This window comes from Biomphalaria glabrata, chromosome 17 (genome assembly GCF_947242115.1).
Source record: "Biomphalaria glabrata chromosome 17, xgBioGlab47.1, whole genome shotgun sequence".
Taxonomy (NCBI): domain Eukaryota; kingdom Metazoa; phylum Mollusca; class Gastropoda; family Planorbidae; genus Biomphalaria; species Biomphalaria glabrata.
In genome coordinates, this window is record NC_074727.1 from 15,367,291 (window position 1) to 15,383,957 (window position 16,667).

General features: G+C 31.9%; 1 protein-coding gene across 2 annotated transcripts in view; it reads left to right on the top strand.

Moving 5' to 3' along the window:
• Positions 1 to 16,667, top strand: part of LOC106067089 (neurofascin-like) — a 63,047-nt gene that overhangs the window by 28,228 nt on the left and 18,152 nt on the right. For both annotated transcript variants that reach the window (XM_056016030.1, XM_056016031.1), the window contains exons 10-11: positions 3,928 to 4,065; positions 9,151 to 9,268. In XM_056016030.1, the coding sequence (XP_055872005.1) occupies positions 3,928 to 4,065; positions 9,151 to 9,268 (256 nt within the window). The remainder of the gene's footprint in view (positions 1 to 3,927; positions 4,066 to 9,150; positions 9,269 to 16,667) is intronic.

A 16,667-nucleotide genomic window follows, 5' to 3' on the forward strand; every position in this document is an offset into this window, starting at 1 on the left:
TTTTATAACATGAGATGTATCTTTCATTTTAAACTTTGTTGCCACGAATAAAACTGCATGATATACAGCGAATTCCAGGTATCTTGTTACCTTTACTAATAATAGATCTAAATGGCGAGTATTATATGGCTACAATAATTGACATTAAAGCAAAATTTACAGAATCAAGTATAACTAAAAGTTATTCTTAACAATGCTAAAATTGTCCATTTTTCGGGTTTGGCGTCTATAATTTCAGAATTAAACTTCACACTCGAGTTATTACCCCTTTATTCATCTTTCCTCAATCCAATGGAAACTCTCTCTTTTTATTTACATCTAATGATCTAGTCCATTTGCTTTCGCACAAAACATAAACAAAAATAATGACGTAATATCATATAATATTAATACATCCTTCCTATTAAAGTTATTATCACAGCCTTCCTTTTAAAGTTCTTAATAGTGATATCTACTAGCAGGGCCGGCCCTATCATTTGCGGGGCCCTATGCGAAACGGATCGCGCGGTGCCTAGTCTGGGTAGGGATAAGCATAATGTCAAAATTATTTTTTTTTAATTAGAAATAGGCCTACTTTCGTCTTTGCAATAAATTTTTATCAAATGAAAGCTCGCAATGCCACTTTTTATTTATTGGCACCCCAAAACGTCAATTTCGTCTATTCTTCAGGAGATTTGAATAAATTCAAAAAAAGTTCAGGACTTTATCGTATATTTTGCCTTTTCATGAGATTTCCTGGAGGCCCTGAAAAATCAGGAGGTCACGAAAACCTGTTATTTTATATACGTTATAATTGTTTAATTTAATAATGTACACTTGGAATTAGCGCGGGGCCTATGAAAGCGCGGCGCCCACTGCGACCGGCACTGTCTACTAGGAACTTTAACAATTCGTCCACTTCTGGTTGTCTTGACTGAACAAGTTCTCTAGACGTTGGTCTATAACTGTCTGTTTCGTTTGTTCCAACAGTTTGCAGTTCATTGTCTTCATCGGTATCATAGTACCCAGAGATGTCTTCATCGAAACTCTTATTTAAAAAGCGTTGATTTCTTCTGTATGTTTTTCCATTGTTTGTCTTTATGATGTAAGATCTGGGTGCTGAATTTTTTTAAAGACAACTGCTTTCTGACATGTTTGACCTAGACGAACTCTCCGACAGAATAATCTTTAGGTAGTCTTGCTTTTGCATCGTATTTCACTTAGCTTTTCATCTGTCGTTCGTTGAGTAATGTCTCTGCATTTTCAGCTACCAATGGTTTCAATAGTTTGTGATCAGTTGGAATGATTCCCTGAGTCTTCTACTCGTCAGCAGTTGTGATGGTGAATACGGCAGTCCACTTATCGGAGTATTTCTATACTCGAGCATAACGAGATATGGATCTTTCCCACTTTTGTATACCCTGAATCCTTTTGCTTTCGCACAAAACATAAACAACCAACAATGACGTAATGCCATATAATATTAGCACAGAATCTTCTTCATGCAGTGGAAAATTAAGAATTTTTTGCCTATCTGGAATTCTGGTCAAAGCTCCTGTGCCCAATTAATATAGTTCGGAAGAAACTACAAAAGTCTGAACTGCATATACGGGAATCTGCTAAAGAAATTAGTACCCTTTCATGCTTTCTGCAAAATGATGAGAAACTGACAAAAACCCAATCCATCGAAAAAGCAAAAGAAGGTAGTGAATACTATGGATTTCTTGTAATCAAAACAACCAGAAGTAAGAAAAGACTTGATGGGAAGTTGAGTTCTAATGTAGGACTGTCAATACAACTGCAATTCAAACGTGTTGTGACAGAAGTGCTGGACAGATTTCATATGGAGATGAAGGGCAGATTCCAAAGGCTGGAAAGAAAATGGATACCTTTGGGTTTCTTCTTGAACCAAGACACCTATTAGAAGACACGCTTGTGACAAACTGTGCTACTTTTCCTGTTTGTATGATGAAATAAATGGAAAATAGCTTTTTCAATGATGTCATTGATGCACGAGCACTTTTCATCAACAAACCAGTAATACAATCACCAATAGACATATTGAGGAAACAGGCTTCATATGGTAATTACGTGTGCTCAAACTTTGCAACATCATCCGAATACCGCTAACTCAGGCCACTTCCATTGCGACATTACGTCATGTGAGAGATCATTCTCAAAGCTCAAGCTCATCAAAAAGTATCTCAGGAGCACAATGACGCAAGAAAGGCTTATCATGGTTTTAATGTCAGTGAAGTCACAAATACTAGAAAGTATCAGTGTAGTTGATGTTATAGATATCTTTGCTGCACAGAATGCACTACGTGAAGCGATATCAATTTAGATTTGTCACTTGTGCATTATTTAACTAATAAACAACGGTATTATTCATTAAAAGAGTCTTGAAGATTACTTTTTGTTAAGTTTACTGATATACTGAACCAATTTGATTTGGGGCTTATATATTTTTGCGTACATTATCTCATGACATATGTCGAATGTCAAAATGCAAGGGGCCCCCAAAGAGGTCAATTCCCCCGGGCCCCCAAATCCCTAGTTACGCCCCTGCCCGTGGCTCTCGTGTTTCACTTGCAGACATCTCTGTAAGTTATTCTAGGGCGGCCCTTGGGTCTTACTCCCTCTGCATTATAGGATGTTTTTAGGAATTCTTCCATCTGGCATGCGATTGACATGACCATTCAGAGTAGTCTACTCTGTTGAAGGAGAGCATAGATGCTGTGCATATTGGACCGTTTCAAAACAAACTTCCTGGTTGGTGACATGATCCCTTTAGGAGATGCACATTATGCGTCGCAGCCATCGTAGGTGGCTGTTTAATCTGTGTTCTTGACGCATGTAAGTTGCCCAGCTCTCATTGCCATAATAAAGTGTGCTCAGAACGCAGGCATTATAGTCTAGACATTTTGTTGCCGTAGTCAATTTGGTATTTTCCCTCATGCACTTGGGGAGTTTTTCCATTGCTGCAGAAGCTTTTCCTATTTTTTTTGTCAGCTCAGTGTCTAAATCTAGTTTGCTGGCTATTGTTGTTCCCAAATATGTGAATTTTTGCGCCTACGTAATTGTGTGATTTCCAATATGTATCGCTGGTATTTCTGCGATATCTTGTGTCAAGGTTTCGGTCTTGGATAGGCTTTATTTAAGGCTAAACTCTTGACAAGCAGATGGCAGAGCATTCACAAGACTCTGCAATCCTTCTTGTGAATGTGATATGAGTGCGATATCATCGGCGAACAGCAGCTCTTTAATCAAGATACTCCGTCTCTTTGTTTTGACTTTAAGGCATGCCAGGTTAAATAGCTTTCCATCGGATCTACTGTGGATCTACTCCATCTTCCAGGGATTTAAAAGCTTTAGTGAATAGACCTTGCTTTTAATGATTTAACTTTATGGAATTTAGCTCTTGTTATAGACTAGAATCAGAAGTGATCTAGATATAGCTCTGAATAAAATCTGGATAAGAATTATATTTGGTTCTTTCTGTCTCGGAAGACAAGGAATGCGCCCAGGTACGACATGGCCTTAACTGTGCAGATGTGCCAAAACTCAAACTCAAAGACCATGCACACTATTATTATTTGTAACTGCTCCCAGAACGATAAAACGCTATTTGTTTGTGTGTCTGCAACGTTTAGATTGACATTAAGTAGATAAGATAGTGAAAAGCTGATTTCTTCTTCAAGTAAAAATATTCCTCGTCCACGGGCAAATTAGGTGAATGCTGCCTCTGAGTTTATGTGATAACACACACACTTTTTTCTGACTATATTTCAAATAGTCTTTATCTTTTATAAGACACTAGTCTTATTTTTTAAAAAATTGTTATCAATCATTTGATAGTTGAATTTGTACTACCCCAAGTCCTCAAATCTAATAATGATGTGTTTTTTTACCTTTAATATGCAGAAATTTTCCACTTTTTTTTTAAAGGTAGAGACAAGTTTGAGGTAAAGTCTGATTCACTAACAATCAAATCAGTTCAAAAGCCAGATGACATTATGTGTGTTATGTGTTCAGTGTCCAATTCTTATGGCAGGACCACGAGAGAAGCGTGTATCAATGTACTCTGTGAGTATCATAATTATGTTTTTATGTCCAAAGTAAGGCTATGCGGTTATACCTTACAAAGCCCTGGGTTTATCTTAAATATTTGATATGAGTACTTCAGTTCAAATAAGTGAGATTTGGGATTTGTCATTCGGTAGATCTAAACAAAAGCTTACAGCAATTTAAAACAAGACTCCTATATGATTCTATGAAGAGTTGATCTTTTTACATAGGCAAATTATTATATTGACCCTCTGATTGTCCTCACTTTGACATACTTGAAAACTTCCACTTAAACAAAAGACTTTTAAAACAAAATAAGATAAGAACATTTTATTGGTCCTTTCAATGAGACTTGACTACATTGAATACCTCAGCGTAACTAATGTAACAAAACAATGTAAATGCAGATACGAACAACATACACAGACGTAACACATACACACTCACAACCAGCGCTTTCAAGTTCTTCTCGATGACGACCAGATGAGCTTGTAACACTCTGACCGAAAGTTGGATAAAGGAGTTTTCAAATGTTTCTGTTTTAGTCCTAATGGAAAGGAGACGACCACTTCTTTCAGATCTGATGTAACAGTGGTTTAGTGGGTGAAAGATGTCAGAATAGTACGTGTTTTTGTTTGCCAAGGCATCTTTAATGAAAATGTTCTTAAAGAGATGGTATCTGTTTTCGAGTTATATACGATGCTTTTTTAATTAGTCTATATAGTCTATGTCTTTGTGCCAGTAAATTATTATCATACCAGCAGTTGATTAGATTGCTGTTGGTTGTTGTATAGAAAAAAAATTATAGTTTTGTCGATTTTAAATTTTCTTAGCTTTCTAAGACAGAAGAGTCTTTGGTGAATTTTGGTGTAAAGGTTTTGGCTGTGTTCACTCCACTTAAATTTGTTGTTGATGGTTGTACCTAAGTATTTATGTTCTTTCACTTGGTCTACGGTTTAATGGTTTATCTGAATTTCTGCAAGATAGCATTTATATTTCCTAAAATCTATTATCAATTCTTTACATGGATTATATGACCCTATCAATTCTTTATTTAGACTGAGTGTAATTTTTGTATAAAATCAACAAGAAATTGTATGTTATATGTGTCACTCAAATAATACATTGATGTGGTAGTATCTGCTTCGGATTTCAGATTTAAATATAAGAAACTATCAACATTTTCCTGGTTAAAGAAATATTGTTTTATTAGAAATCATTTTAAGGGTATGTGGGACACTTGACACCTTTTTTTAAATTTATTGATCAAATTACTCTAAACTTTATATGTATAATCCCTATGAATAACCATAAAAAAAATGTGGTTAAAATTGTTTTCTTATAATATTTGTCATGGCAACGGCCGCCATATTGGATTTTTGTTTATCGTTTTTAAATCGCTAAGGCTCTAAAACTATTTAAGCTATTGCCAAACAAAAATATGTGTAAATCAATCATAGCAGAACATTCTCTAGCATTTAGTTTCTAAATATAGTAAAACCTTTTTTATTTGGTAATTTTTGTTCTAACCTTGCTATTGAAAAACATTTTTTTTTTCATTTTTCAAGTATTTTATTAAATTAAGACAAAATATTAATTCAGACTTAGAAAATGTAAGCGAGAAGTTGTTGTACGTGGTGTAAGTAATAAGCTGGACAAGTTTGATTGAATTCTATGCAGAATTAGTGAAGGAGTAGTAAAAAATATGAATAAAAATAGTATTTTGAGAAAATCGAAAAAAACGAAACAAAATTGGCAAAGAGACAGCTGTATATACCTTACAAAAAAAAATTATATAAAAATAAGTTATTATTTGCTAATCATGAAAATGATATTTTTATGTCCAGAAATGGTTGGGCTATTTAAATTAGGTTAAAACTGAAAATCGAAATTTGTGACCTTTTTACCTAAATTTAGTGTCCCACATAGTCTTAAAATACCTCAATTTAATATTGTCTAGGTTTTTTTTTGTTTAAACATAAATTAAAAGATCAGATTTCAAATTTCCATTCACCTTACTTCAAACAAGTATATGCCACTAACTTATAGAAAGCAAATCAGCTTGGAATTAAGGAAAAGAAACACATACATTCTCGTGGTGGCTGAGTGGTTAAGCACTTGACTTTTGAACCAAGGGTTTTGGGGTTTAAATCATGTTTAGATTAAGACTTTGAGGGTCGCAGCCAAAACAAATATTTCTAAAAATAATATTTCAAAAAAAGACCTTTATTTATAATTAAGTAATTTTGTTCAATACGCCTGTTTTTAACTTCGTTTTGTTACAGAATTATAATTTAAAGCCCTGAACAAAAATAAATTGGGAAGTGGAAGTTGAAATTGAGTAGACCAATAAGACTACTCTAATTTTTTAATAGGATTTATGTGTAAATTACACAAATTTATTTATAGAATAGACAAATCTCAGATTAAGTAAAGTTTGGGAAAAGGCAACTAGGAAAAAATATTTTGGTTCAGATGTCATCTCAATTGTTACTTTAAAACTTAAAAGTTTATCATGAATTCTAAATTCTTTCTTTAAATAATTATAATAAATTCATGCAAAATTACATTCTAGAGTCATGTTTTCCTCCGAAAGGGGATCGGGCAGCAGAATGAAAACTATTGATCATGTAAGATATAATAAGATATTAATTATTGCTAATGATTGCATACAAAATTAAAGAATAGTGGGTGACTTGATGTAAGAATTTATTATTTTAGCAAATATATATATATATATATATATATATATATATATATATATATATATATATATTATTGAAACATCGTTTTGTTAAAAAATAATATACCTATAGCATAATATACAATACATTTTTTCATATAACATTTAACCTAATGTATTTACGTAAGTAACTTAATATTTACACAAATTGCTTAATTACCAATACCAAAAACTTACCCGTCAACCTTAGGGGTTGTTGGTGGAACTGAAATGATTAGCGGAAAATCATTTCTACCGCCCCTCACCTAAATCCAGTAATGGCTGCATTAATTTGGAGACATTTTCCCCCACTTTCTAATAATTATCCTTTTTCCCGTTTAGACAGCTTTTTTTTTTGCTTCATGAAAATACAGTTAGAATTATTATAACGGATATTTTTTATTACGTCACCAATAAGCCATATCCTAAGGACAACATAAACGTAACTTTTAAAAAATTATCTTCAAAATTAAAGAGTGTCTAATTTTTCGGTGCCCAATATACCGGTGCCTAAATTTCCGGATGCCTTAATTATCAGGTGTCTAATTTTCCGGGTGCCTTAATTACCGTATGCTTAAATTGCGGTGACTAAAATTTTAGTGCCTCAACCCCCTAGATTCGATATTAATATACACAAAAACACAAAAGGTTAAAATTATTTACAACTAAATAAAGTGGTTCTCAAGCCGAAAGAAAAGGGCGTAGAGAGGGGGGTAAGAATGGTGGGGCATACAATGCGTCGCCATCAAGAGGAAAAGTCTTTTGATAAATATTGAAAGGGGACTGACATAGTGCAGAATGATGAATTGTCTTCTCTAGTAAGACAAGCCTACACAAGTTTTGTCTTTATTTATAATACATGTCACGTATGGATTTAAAAAAATATGAAAAGACTCTGAAAAATATTTAATAGACAATTAAATATAAACAGAAATCTCATAATTGATGATAGTCTAAATGTTTTGTTTATTAGAAAACAATGCTAAAAGATTATCTTAAATCTCTCTTCTGACATACTACAAATACTTTTCTTCCTAAAAAGTCTAAAATCTCTTTATCGGTATTAGAATATTATTTTTGTTATTACGTTAAAATCTTCAAATGTTACTTTACTTTGGACAAACTGTTCTATGAACCATAAGGCCCGAACAAGACACTTGTCCCAAAACATCCAAATTGAAAGAAAACTATATGGAAACCACTGCGCAGTTCATCTCATATATTTGTCTAGTCATCTGAAAGCTCTTACAGTTCCTCTCATATATTTGTCTAGTCATCTGAAAGCTCTTACAGTTCATCTCATATATTGGTCTAGTCATCTGAAAGCTCTTACAGTTCCTCTCATATATTGGTCTAGTCATCTGAAAGCTCTTACAGTTCATCTAATATATTGGTCTAGTCATCTGAAAGCTCTTACAGTTCATCTCATATATTGGTGTAGTCATCTGAAAGCTCTTACAGTTCCTCTCATATATTTGTCTAGTCATCTGAAAGCTCTTACAGTTCCTCTCATATATTGGTCTAGTCATCTGAACGCTCTTACAGTTCATCTAATATATTGGTCTAGTCATCTGAAAGCTCTTACAGTTCATCTAATATATTGGTCTAGTCATCTGAAAGCTCTTACAGTTCATCTGATATATTGGTCTAGTCATCTGAAAGCTCTTACAGTTCATCTTATATATTGGTCTAGTCATCTGAACGCTCTTACAGTTTATCTCATATATTGGTCTAGTCATCTGAAAGCTCTTACAGTTCATCTTATATATTGGTCTAGTCATCTGAACGCTCTTACAGTTCATCTCATATATTGGTCTAGTCGTCTGAAAGCTCTTACAGTTCATCTCATATATTGGTCTAGTCATCTGAACGCTCTTACAGTTCATCTCATATATTGGTCTAGTCATCTGAAAGCTCTTACAGTTCCTCTCATATATTGGTCTAGTCATCTGAAAGCTCTTACAGTTCATCTCATATATTGGTCTAGTCATCTGAAAGCTCTTACAGTTCCTCTCATATATTGGTCTAGTCATCTGAAAGCTCTTACAGTTCATCTCATATATTGGTCTAGTCATCTGAAAGCTCTTACAGTTCCTCTCATATATTGGTCTAGTCATCTGAACGCTCCATCATAAAAACGAGAACGAGGAAGGAGAAAAAAAGAACAATAAAAATAAAATCATTTCTGGATTATTCCTTGCAATGAACACAAACATTCCTTGTTTTCTTGTTTTTGTATTTAAAATTATTGTTATTTCCTCGAAATGTCATTTAGCCGTTTATTATTTTTACCACATTGACCTACACTTATCAGTAAGTGATAATAAGAAATCTATCTTTTTAAAAGTAAAAAGAAAAAATATACATATTTGTATTGTCAGTGCCCATACATGTGGTCTCAAAGCCTGACTCTGAACAAGTGATAAATCCAGAAGTGGGCAGAATTCTTAATTTTACAGTTTTAGCGACTACTGATATTACTCAAAATCTCAGCTACAGGTAAGTTAAGATTTCATTATATTTTATCTCATATCAGCCTGTGGTCCAGTCTGAGGCTTTACGCAAAAAGCTGAGAGAAGTATTAGGCATATCTGCAACAAACCAAACCCACCCATGCCACGTATGCGGCTAACTTTTTAAAGCTAGTATTAAACTTTACAGTCATCTTCGAGTCCATAGGAAATGAGCAATGTGCTCATTTTTTATCAAGATGGAGGAGCTTTATTATAACACTTGCTCTGTTGAACCAAAAGTCGTATTACACATGAAATAATTTTATTTTTTTTTTTGAAAATACGAAATAATTTGATATCGAAAATCGACTTATTGTCCAAAAATATATGTGTGTAATATAAGTCAAATATATGTGTAATATAAGTCAAATATATGTGTAATATAAGTCAAATATTTGTGTAATATAAGTCAAATATATGTGTAATATAAGTCAAATATATGTGTAATATAAGTCAAATATGCAATTTCAAACAATCATTTGACGTAATTTATTGTATAAAATATTGTTCGGAACAACTTTATAGTTAATGAATCATAAGTCAGTATAGAGATTTGCATTTCGCATATACATGCTATTTACTGAAAAAAACCGGAACAACATATTATTGATCACGAGTTTTTGCAACCTTTAAGCATGGAGATTAAATGTAAAATAATTTACTAGAGCAAACAAACATTCGTTGGTATTGATTTGTTTTTCACAAAACATCTGGTACAATCTTTTATAAATACTTTGTTGCGAGGTTTCGGAAGGAACATTAATAGTTAAATCAGATTTTCAATAGTTTTTCATGTTTTTTTTTCTAAACGTGACGGACAAGACCGACCAACAGACAAAACACACAAAAAAACATTTCTTATTCTGATGGGGGCACAAAAAAAAATAAAAAATAAAATCTAATTATTTAAAACTTTAGGAAAATAGTTTGACATTGTGCATTGCCGCGGCCGTCACGCTACTGCACGAGAGTCGAAGCAAAAAGAGTTCATTAAAAAAAAATGCGCGTGATATTTACAAACAAAGTGCATTCATAATCTTTATAAAAAAAAATTAAATGTTTTCTTTTAATTGTAGCAGCTAGTTGATTAGAAAAGAAATAGTGAAGTAATATTTATATTTATTGTTAACATTTCTTGTTCATTTTATGTAACTTAGTGATACTACAAATACTCCAAAAGTATCTTTCTTTGCTAATAATTAAAACATTATCTTCCTTACATCTATGCATTGTGTCTTAGACAAAATTGCTTGCATAATTAATTGTATAAACTAAACTGTTTGCTGTTAGAAACAAAAAGGAGCCGTTGCACTTAAAATTTGCAAGCTACAAAGCACGGCTTTTCCACTTACGGGGACCGCTAAAAATAGTCGTAATCTTGCAGTGTTGTCCATGGAAACAATTTTTTATTAAGGTTTAATTTTTATTACAGCGGTTGTCTTTCTTCTCTTCCAAAATCCTCCAAACTATACTGAATCCCTCCCTCTCCCATAATTCCATTCTTTCAGTATTTTTTTTCACATAAGTAATAAGTAATCTTCCTTCTCTAAAATAGTTTAATCGATGTAATTGATTTTTAGCGGCACCAAAAAAAAGGGAAAAGACGCTAATATTTTTGTGTGGCCCGTCTGTCTGTCCATCTGTCCCTTTTAGATATCAGAAACTAGAAAATAAAAATAAAATCAGACATCATGATATTTTAGATCTATCAAAGTTCTGTTGCAACGGCTATTTTTTTCTTTTATGAAAGCGAAAAATCTAATTTATGAAATCAATTATACAAGCAGTCTTTTCATAAAAATACACCATTTTTACAACTATTCACTATTTTTAGTAAAGAAACTGAATACTATTTAGTAAGTGTCTGGCCGTCTTGCAATCTCGTAACACATTTATTCAAATGGTTTTAGATTTTAGGTCAAAAAATATATTTTTAAAAATTGTATTTCTAAGTTATGTAAGTTCAGTCATACTAATTACTACATTTACAAAAGAAATTGTCACTGTATTATTTTATATGTTATGAATGTGGCTGTGGTTATCAATGTAGGCGTGGTGGTGACATTGGGTTCTTGTTACAAATCACTGAATAATGAAATGACGCTGGGTGTAGCAGACACAATAAGTTTAATATAACACCACATAGTGAATACACCATACAATTCGACCCAGGAATGGTCAGTATTAATCCAACAGTAATATGTGAATATCACAACTTAGTACTTATTCTATAACCAACTACTTTAAACATCTAACTCCACATTTATTCAAATGGTTTTAGATTTTAGGTCAAAAAATATATTTTTAAAAATTGTATTTCTAAGTTATGTAAGTTCAGTCATACTAATTACTACATTTACAAAAGAAATTGTCACTGTATTATTTTATATGTTATGAATGTGGCTGTGGTTATCAATGTAGGCGTGGTGGTGACATTGGGTTCTTGTTACAAATCACTGAATAATGAAATGACGCTGGGTGTAGCAGACACAATAAGTTTAATATAACACCACATAGTGAATACACCATACAATTCGACCCAGGAATGGTCAGTATTAATCCAACAGTAATATGTGAATATCACAACTTAGTACTTATTCTATAACCAACTACTTTAAACATCTAACTCTACTGCTTATATCTTAAGTGACTCAATACAAGTGCTTGCTACAAGATCTCTATGTGGACTGCTTGCCTTTAACTCTCTGGTTCACCTAAGGTCAAAAGTGTTCACCTTAGTACAACATGGGTTGTGAATAAGATTCACAATATGGAATTAACATACACAATACAGAATTAGGGTTTCTACTCTATGGCACCAACTTTGAGGTGGTGACATTACCTATCACCCCCCTTTTGAAAAAAATTTTGAAGAAATTTTTTTCAGCTTGACGACATAATTATCCTAAGTAGGATCAATTGGAATTCTTGGGGTCTATGAAATGTATGTACAATTGCAGAGTTCAAATAGAACTACAAACTTGCAATAAAATATAAAATATGACAGTGTTACACAAAATATTTGCTGAATCAAAAAAAAAAAATTCATACAAGGGCAAAATTCTCTAATTCATCATATTCTTGTAAGGCAATTCAAATAATTCTCTGAGTCAAATACTTAACATCCCAAATAATTCTTTACATGTAGTTCTAATATATACATCAATATTCAAATGTGTTCAATATTTACAAGTCTTTTTCATAATAATATGTGCAAAGTGTGACGAAAATTTCAATGACAATCTCCTATGTCACAATGTGAAAAATTAATACAAGTTTTTATTCACAATATCTATTTATAAAAAAATCTTTGACACTATAGCAATCTTAGAAGTCTGGTTTTTTGACACCAATAGTACAATATGTACATATCATGTAGAAAATGTTACAAGTAAGTCTCAATATGTAAGTGATAAGTATAGAAAAATTCAAAATATATGTGTCAAAAATCAAGATCATATTGATTAATGATCATTGTTACAAATTCAATGTATCTGTTTACTTCAATATGAGGTTTGACATCTCCATAAAAAATTGTTGTGCATTAATATTACACAAGTAAATATGTATAATTCAAGTATCAAAATATTTGCTCAAAAGTATGAACATCAAATCAAAATAAATATCTTTCATAGTGCTTGTTGCATGCACCTTATGTTTCAATTAAGTATTTCTCCATATGACAGTTCAAATAATTTGTAGCTAGTAATGGCAAAAGTTTAATGTTACATTGTTTATCAAATAATTATTGTGTACAAAGTTCAAAAAACTCTTTTGTCAAAAAAAATTTAACTGAGAAAATGTGTCAGTTGTGATACAATCTTTGAGTTTACATTAATTTGTTCAAGCATATATATACAAGCATAACATCCTACTAGTTTAGTTGTATTCATTTTAATCTGTTGTGAAAAAATGTGTAAGTCCAATTTAAAAGAATAATATCAAGTATCTCTTTCAGCACTTGAAATATCAAAAAGTTTGTACAACAATCTTCTTGTTTACATCAATGATTGTTACAAAAAATATAGTCCATAAGAATAGTTTGACAAAAATGTTTTCAAAAAAATACAAGTGTATGTCAATATTTGATTACACTAATTGACATTAAATAAATAAGTTACATTATGAATCAATCTCCTTTTTTCAATAGTATTGAAAAATGTGACTAAGTTATATAATTGTGATAAATGACATAGTAAAAAAAATTGCAATCTTGTTTACAATAGCTGTAGAAAAAATTTTGTCAAAGTTGTTCTCAATACAATGAGAAAAAATAATGTTTACATTGCATGGAAAAAATTAAGCTAGGTACTGAATAAGTTGGGAAAAAATTCAATGTTTGTTTACATTGTTGAGTACAAAAATGTTTTTCTTGTTGACAAAAGAATGTGAAAAAAATGTAGGTTACAATGAAGTAATCAAATTCCAAAGTTTGTTTACAAATAGAGTTTAAAAAATGGTTTCTAGTTCAATGTTTAAAAATAGTACTCAATGTTTACAAAATAATGCTCAATGTTCACAAAATAATGCTCAATGTTTACCAGATGCGATGTATTAAGTCAACAACACTGATATTAATTGTGAGTCCCTTAATTGGTGTTCCATATATTTTATGTAATAACTCTTTGTAATGGCCAAAGTTTTTTATTTGTACCCACATTGACTCTCCAAGTTCTGGATGTTTCCAAACTTTTTTATATCCAAAATCACAAGTTATATCTTGTACTATTTGAAAAATTTCTTTCTGGAAATCACAATCAGACAGGTCATAAAACCATATTGTTTTATGTATTACTGGCTTTTGATGCACTTTAACTTTTGGATAAGATCCAATAATTACTGGACTGATAGTATTTTCAAGTATTACAACTTTTATTTTCCCTTTTATAAATGGTGATTTGATTTCAGCAATGGCAGTTTTACATTCTATCTTTCTAGAGTTTGGTAAGGTTACAATGGCTATATCATTCAAATAATCTTCTTTTTCTACTAAATTGGGCTCTACAAAAGTGATTGTGGATTCTTCATCAACTATGCATACAACATCCTGATAATTGACTTCTAGATCATATACTTCTATCTGTTTGCTGTTTTTAAATGTCAAGGCTAATATTTCTTCTGTTATTATTACTTTAGGTGAGCTAGTGTTAATGTCATTTTGTATTTCTTGTTTTTCAGCTTTATCTTTATCATCTATTTGTATTTCATCTGTTTGTATTTCACTATCATTTGTTTGTGTGTTAATTGTTTGGCAATCTTTATTTAGTTTAGATGCTTCTGTTAGCAAGTGAGTTTGACATTCTACATCTATTTTATTTGTATTTGTAATTGACTGATTATCTTTAGTTGCTTCATGTATACTGACATTGTTGTAATCATGTGAATTAGTAGTTGATGCTAACTCAATGTTTTCTTGATTCACACTATTAGCCCATTTTACTAAGGCTTCTTCTGATAGTTCAACTATATTCTCTATGTTCCCTATAATTAGTTCTTCAGCTGGGTTGTTCATTACTATGGCTTTGTATTGACCAGTGAACCATGGTGATTCAATGAAAACTAATGCTGTTTCACATACTTCCCATAAGTCTTTATTCGCATAAGTCAGTGTGACCTTATCTTCAAGTATCTGTTCAGGTTTTACTAGTGATTTCTTTACAATGATTGAGGTGCAGCCACTGTCACGTAGTGCATATACCTTAATGCCATCCACATAGGCAGGATACACTTTTAATTTGGCTACCTTTGTCTGTATATATGCTACTGTTTCATATTCTATTGGTCTTTCAGTTGCTACAGCTGCCATGTTTTGTCTGGTATGATTGTTATTGTGGTAAGTATGTTGTCTATCTTGAAATTGATCTCTTCTAGACATTCTGTTGTTTTGCCATCTTCTGTTTGTTTGATGTGATCTACTGTTAGTTGGACTGTAGCTTTGCCATGTTCTTCTGTTATATTGTTGTTGATAGGATCTATTATAGTTAGGACTGAAGCTCTGGAAAGTTCTGTTATCTCTTCCATATTTATGGTTTCTATTTACATATTGCTGTTTTTCTGATGCCATTCTCTTTCTGCACTCTGCTTTGGTGTGACCCAATATGCCACAGAAAAAACATTGTATGCTCTTGGCATATTTAAATTTATTTGTAGTTCTTGGATGGTTTTCTGTCACTGTTGCAGCTACATTGTACAATTCCCTTTTGTCAATGGTGATGTTTGGGTGTGAGTCTTTGTATGTTGTTAAGTTTGATATCAATTCAGCTTCATTTTTTATTTTTCTCTCCTTCAGGAATGAGAATGCTGCATCTGTAACATTTATTAACACATTCTCAATGAGAAAGAAATCTAATATCTGTTTGGGGTCATCTAAGTTACAGTTTGCGAGTTGTAGCCACTTTGTCATGTTCTGGCGCATGTCATGTATTGTTCTTTTTAAATCTGCATTCTTGGCTAGTTTTATTTCCCTAAAAAGTTTTCGATAGTGCTCCTCCGTTTTGCCAAAATGTTCAATAAGTCTTTGCTTTACTGTGTTGTAGTCTTTTCTTTGCTCCATAGTTAGTGTGTCGATGATGTTTAGTGGTTCACCTCTTAGGTTAGCTAGAAGTTGTTGAGCCATTTGTGCACTATTCATATTTGCTGTTTGACAGATGTATTCAAATTGAATAATGAAATTTTCTAATGTGTCTTCTTTTGGGTCAAAGTTCCTAAATTTGCTATGATACTGATGATGAGATGAAGTTTGACTTGCTGAATTGTCTTTGTTTTCCTTTGTTAGCTTGGCCATTTTTTCTTCATGTTCTTTTAGTTTTATTTCATGTTGGCGTTCTTTTTCTTTCTCTAAGTTTTCTTGTTCTTTCTCTCTCAGTCTTCTTTCATGTAGCCTTTCTTCCCGTTGCTTGTCTTTTTCTACTCTAATTCTATCTATTTCAATTTTAATGAATGTAGCTCTATCATCTTCTTTTAACTTTAGTTTTTCCACTATCTCTATTAGTTTTTCATACTCAGCCATTTTCAAAGATTCAAATTAGTAATATAGTTTAGTAATAGATATGTGTACACTAGGTAGTTGTAAATGAATATTGTACGATAAATAATTATTATAGCTCAAATAGTAATTGCAGGTAATAGTAGATATATATTTTGTGCGAAACAATTGAGGTTATGGGGTATCTTAAGTTATTCTTGGTACTTTGTCTAGTTCGTAATGTAATACTTTACTGATCAATTATGTGATTATGTATTTTTAGTATCTCCACTTGCAATGTAAAAGTTTATTGCAACAAGTAATTCACAATTATGTGAGCCTTATTAGTCTGATAAATAGTGATCAATGTATCAATAGTATCAAAATATGAATGTTGTCTGAAGAGATAAATAGTGATCAA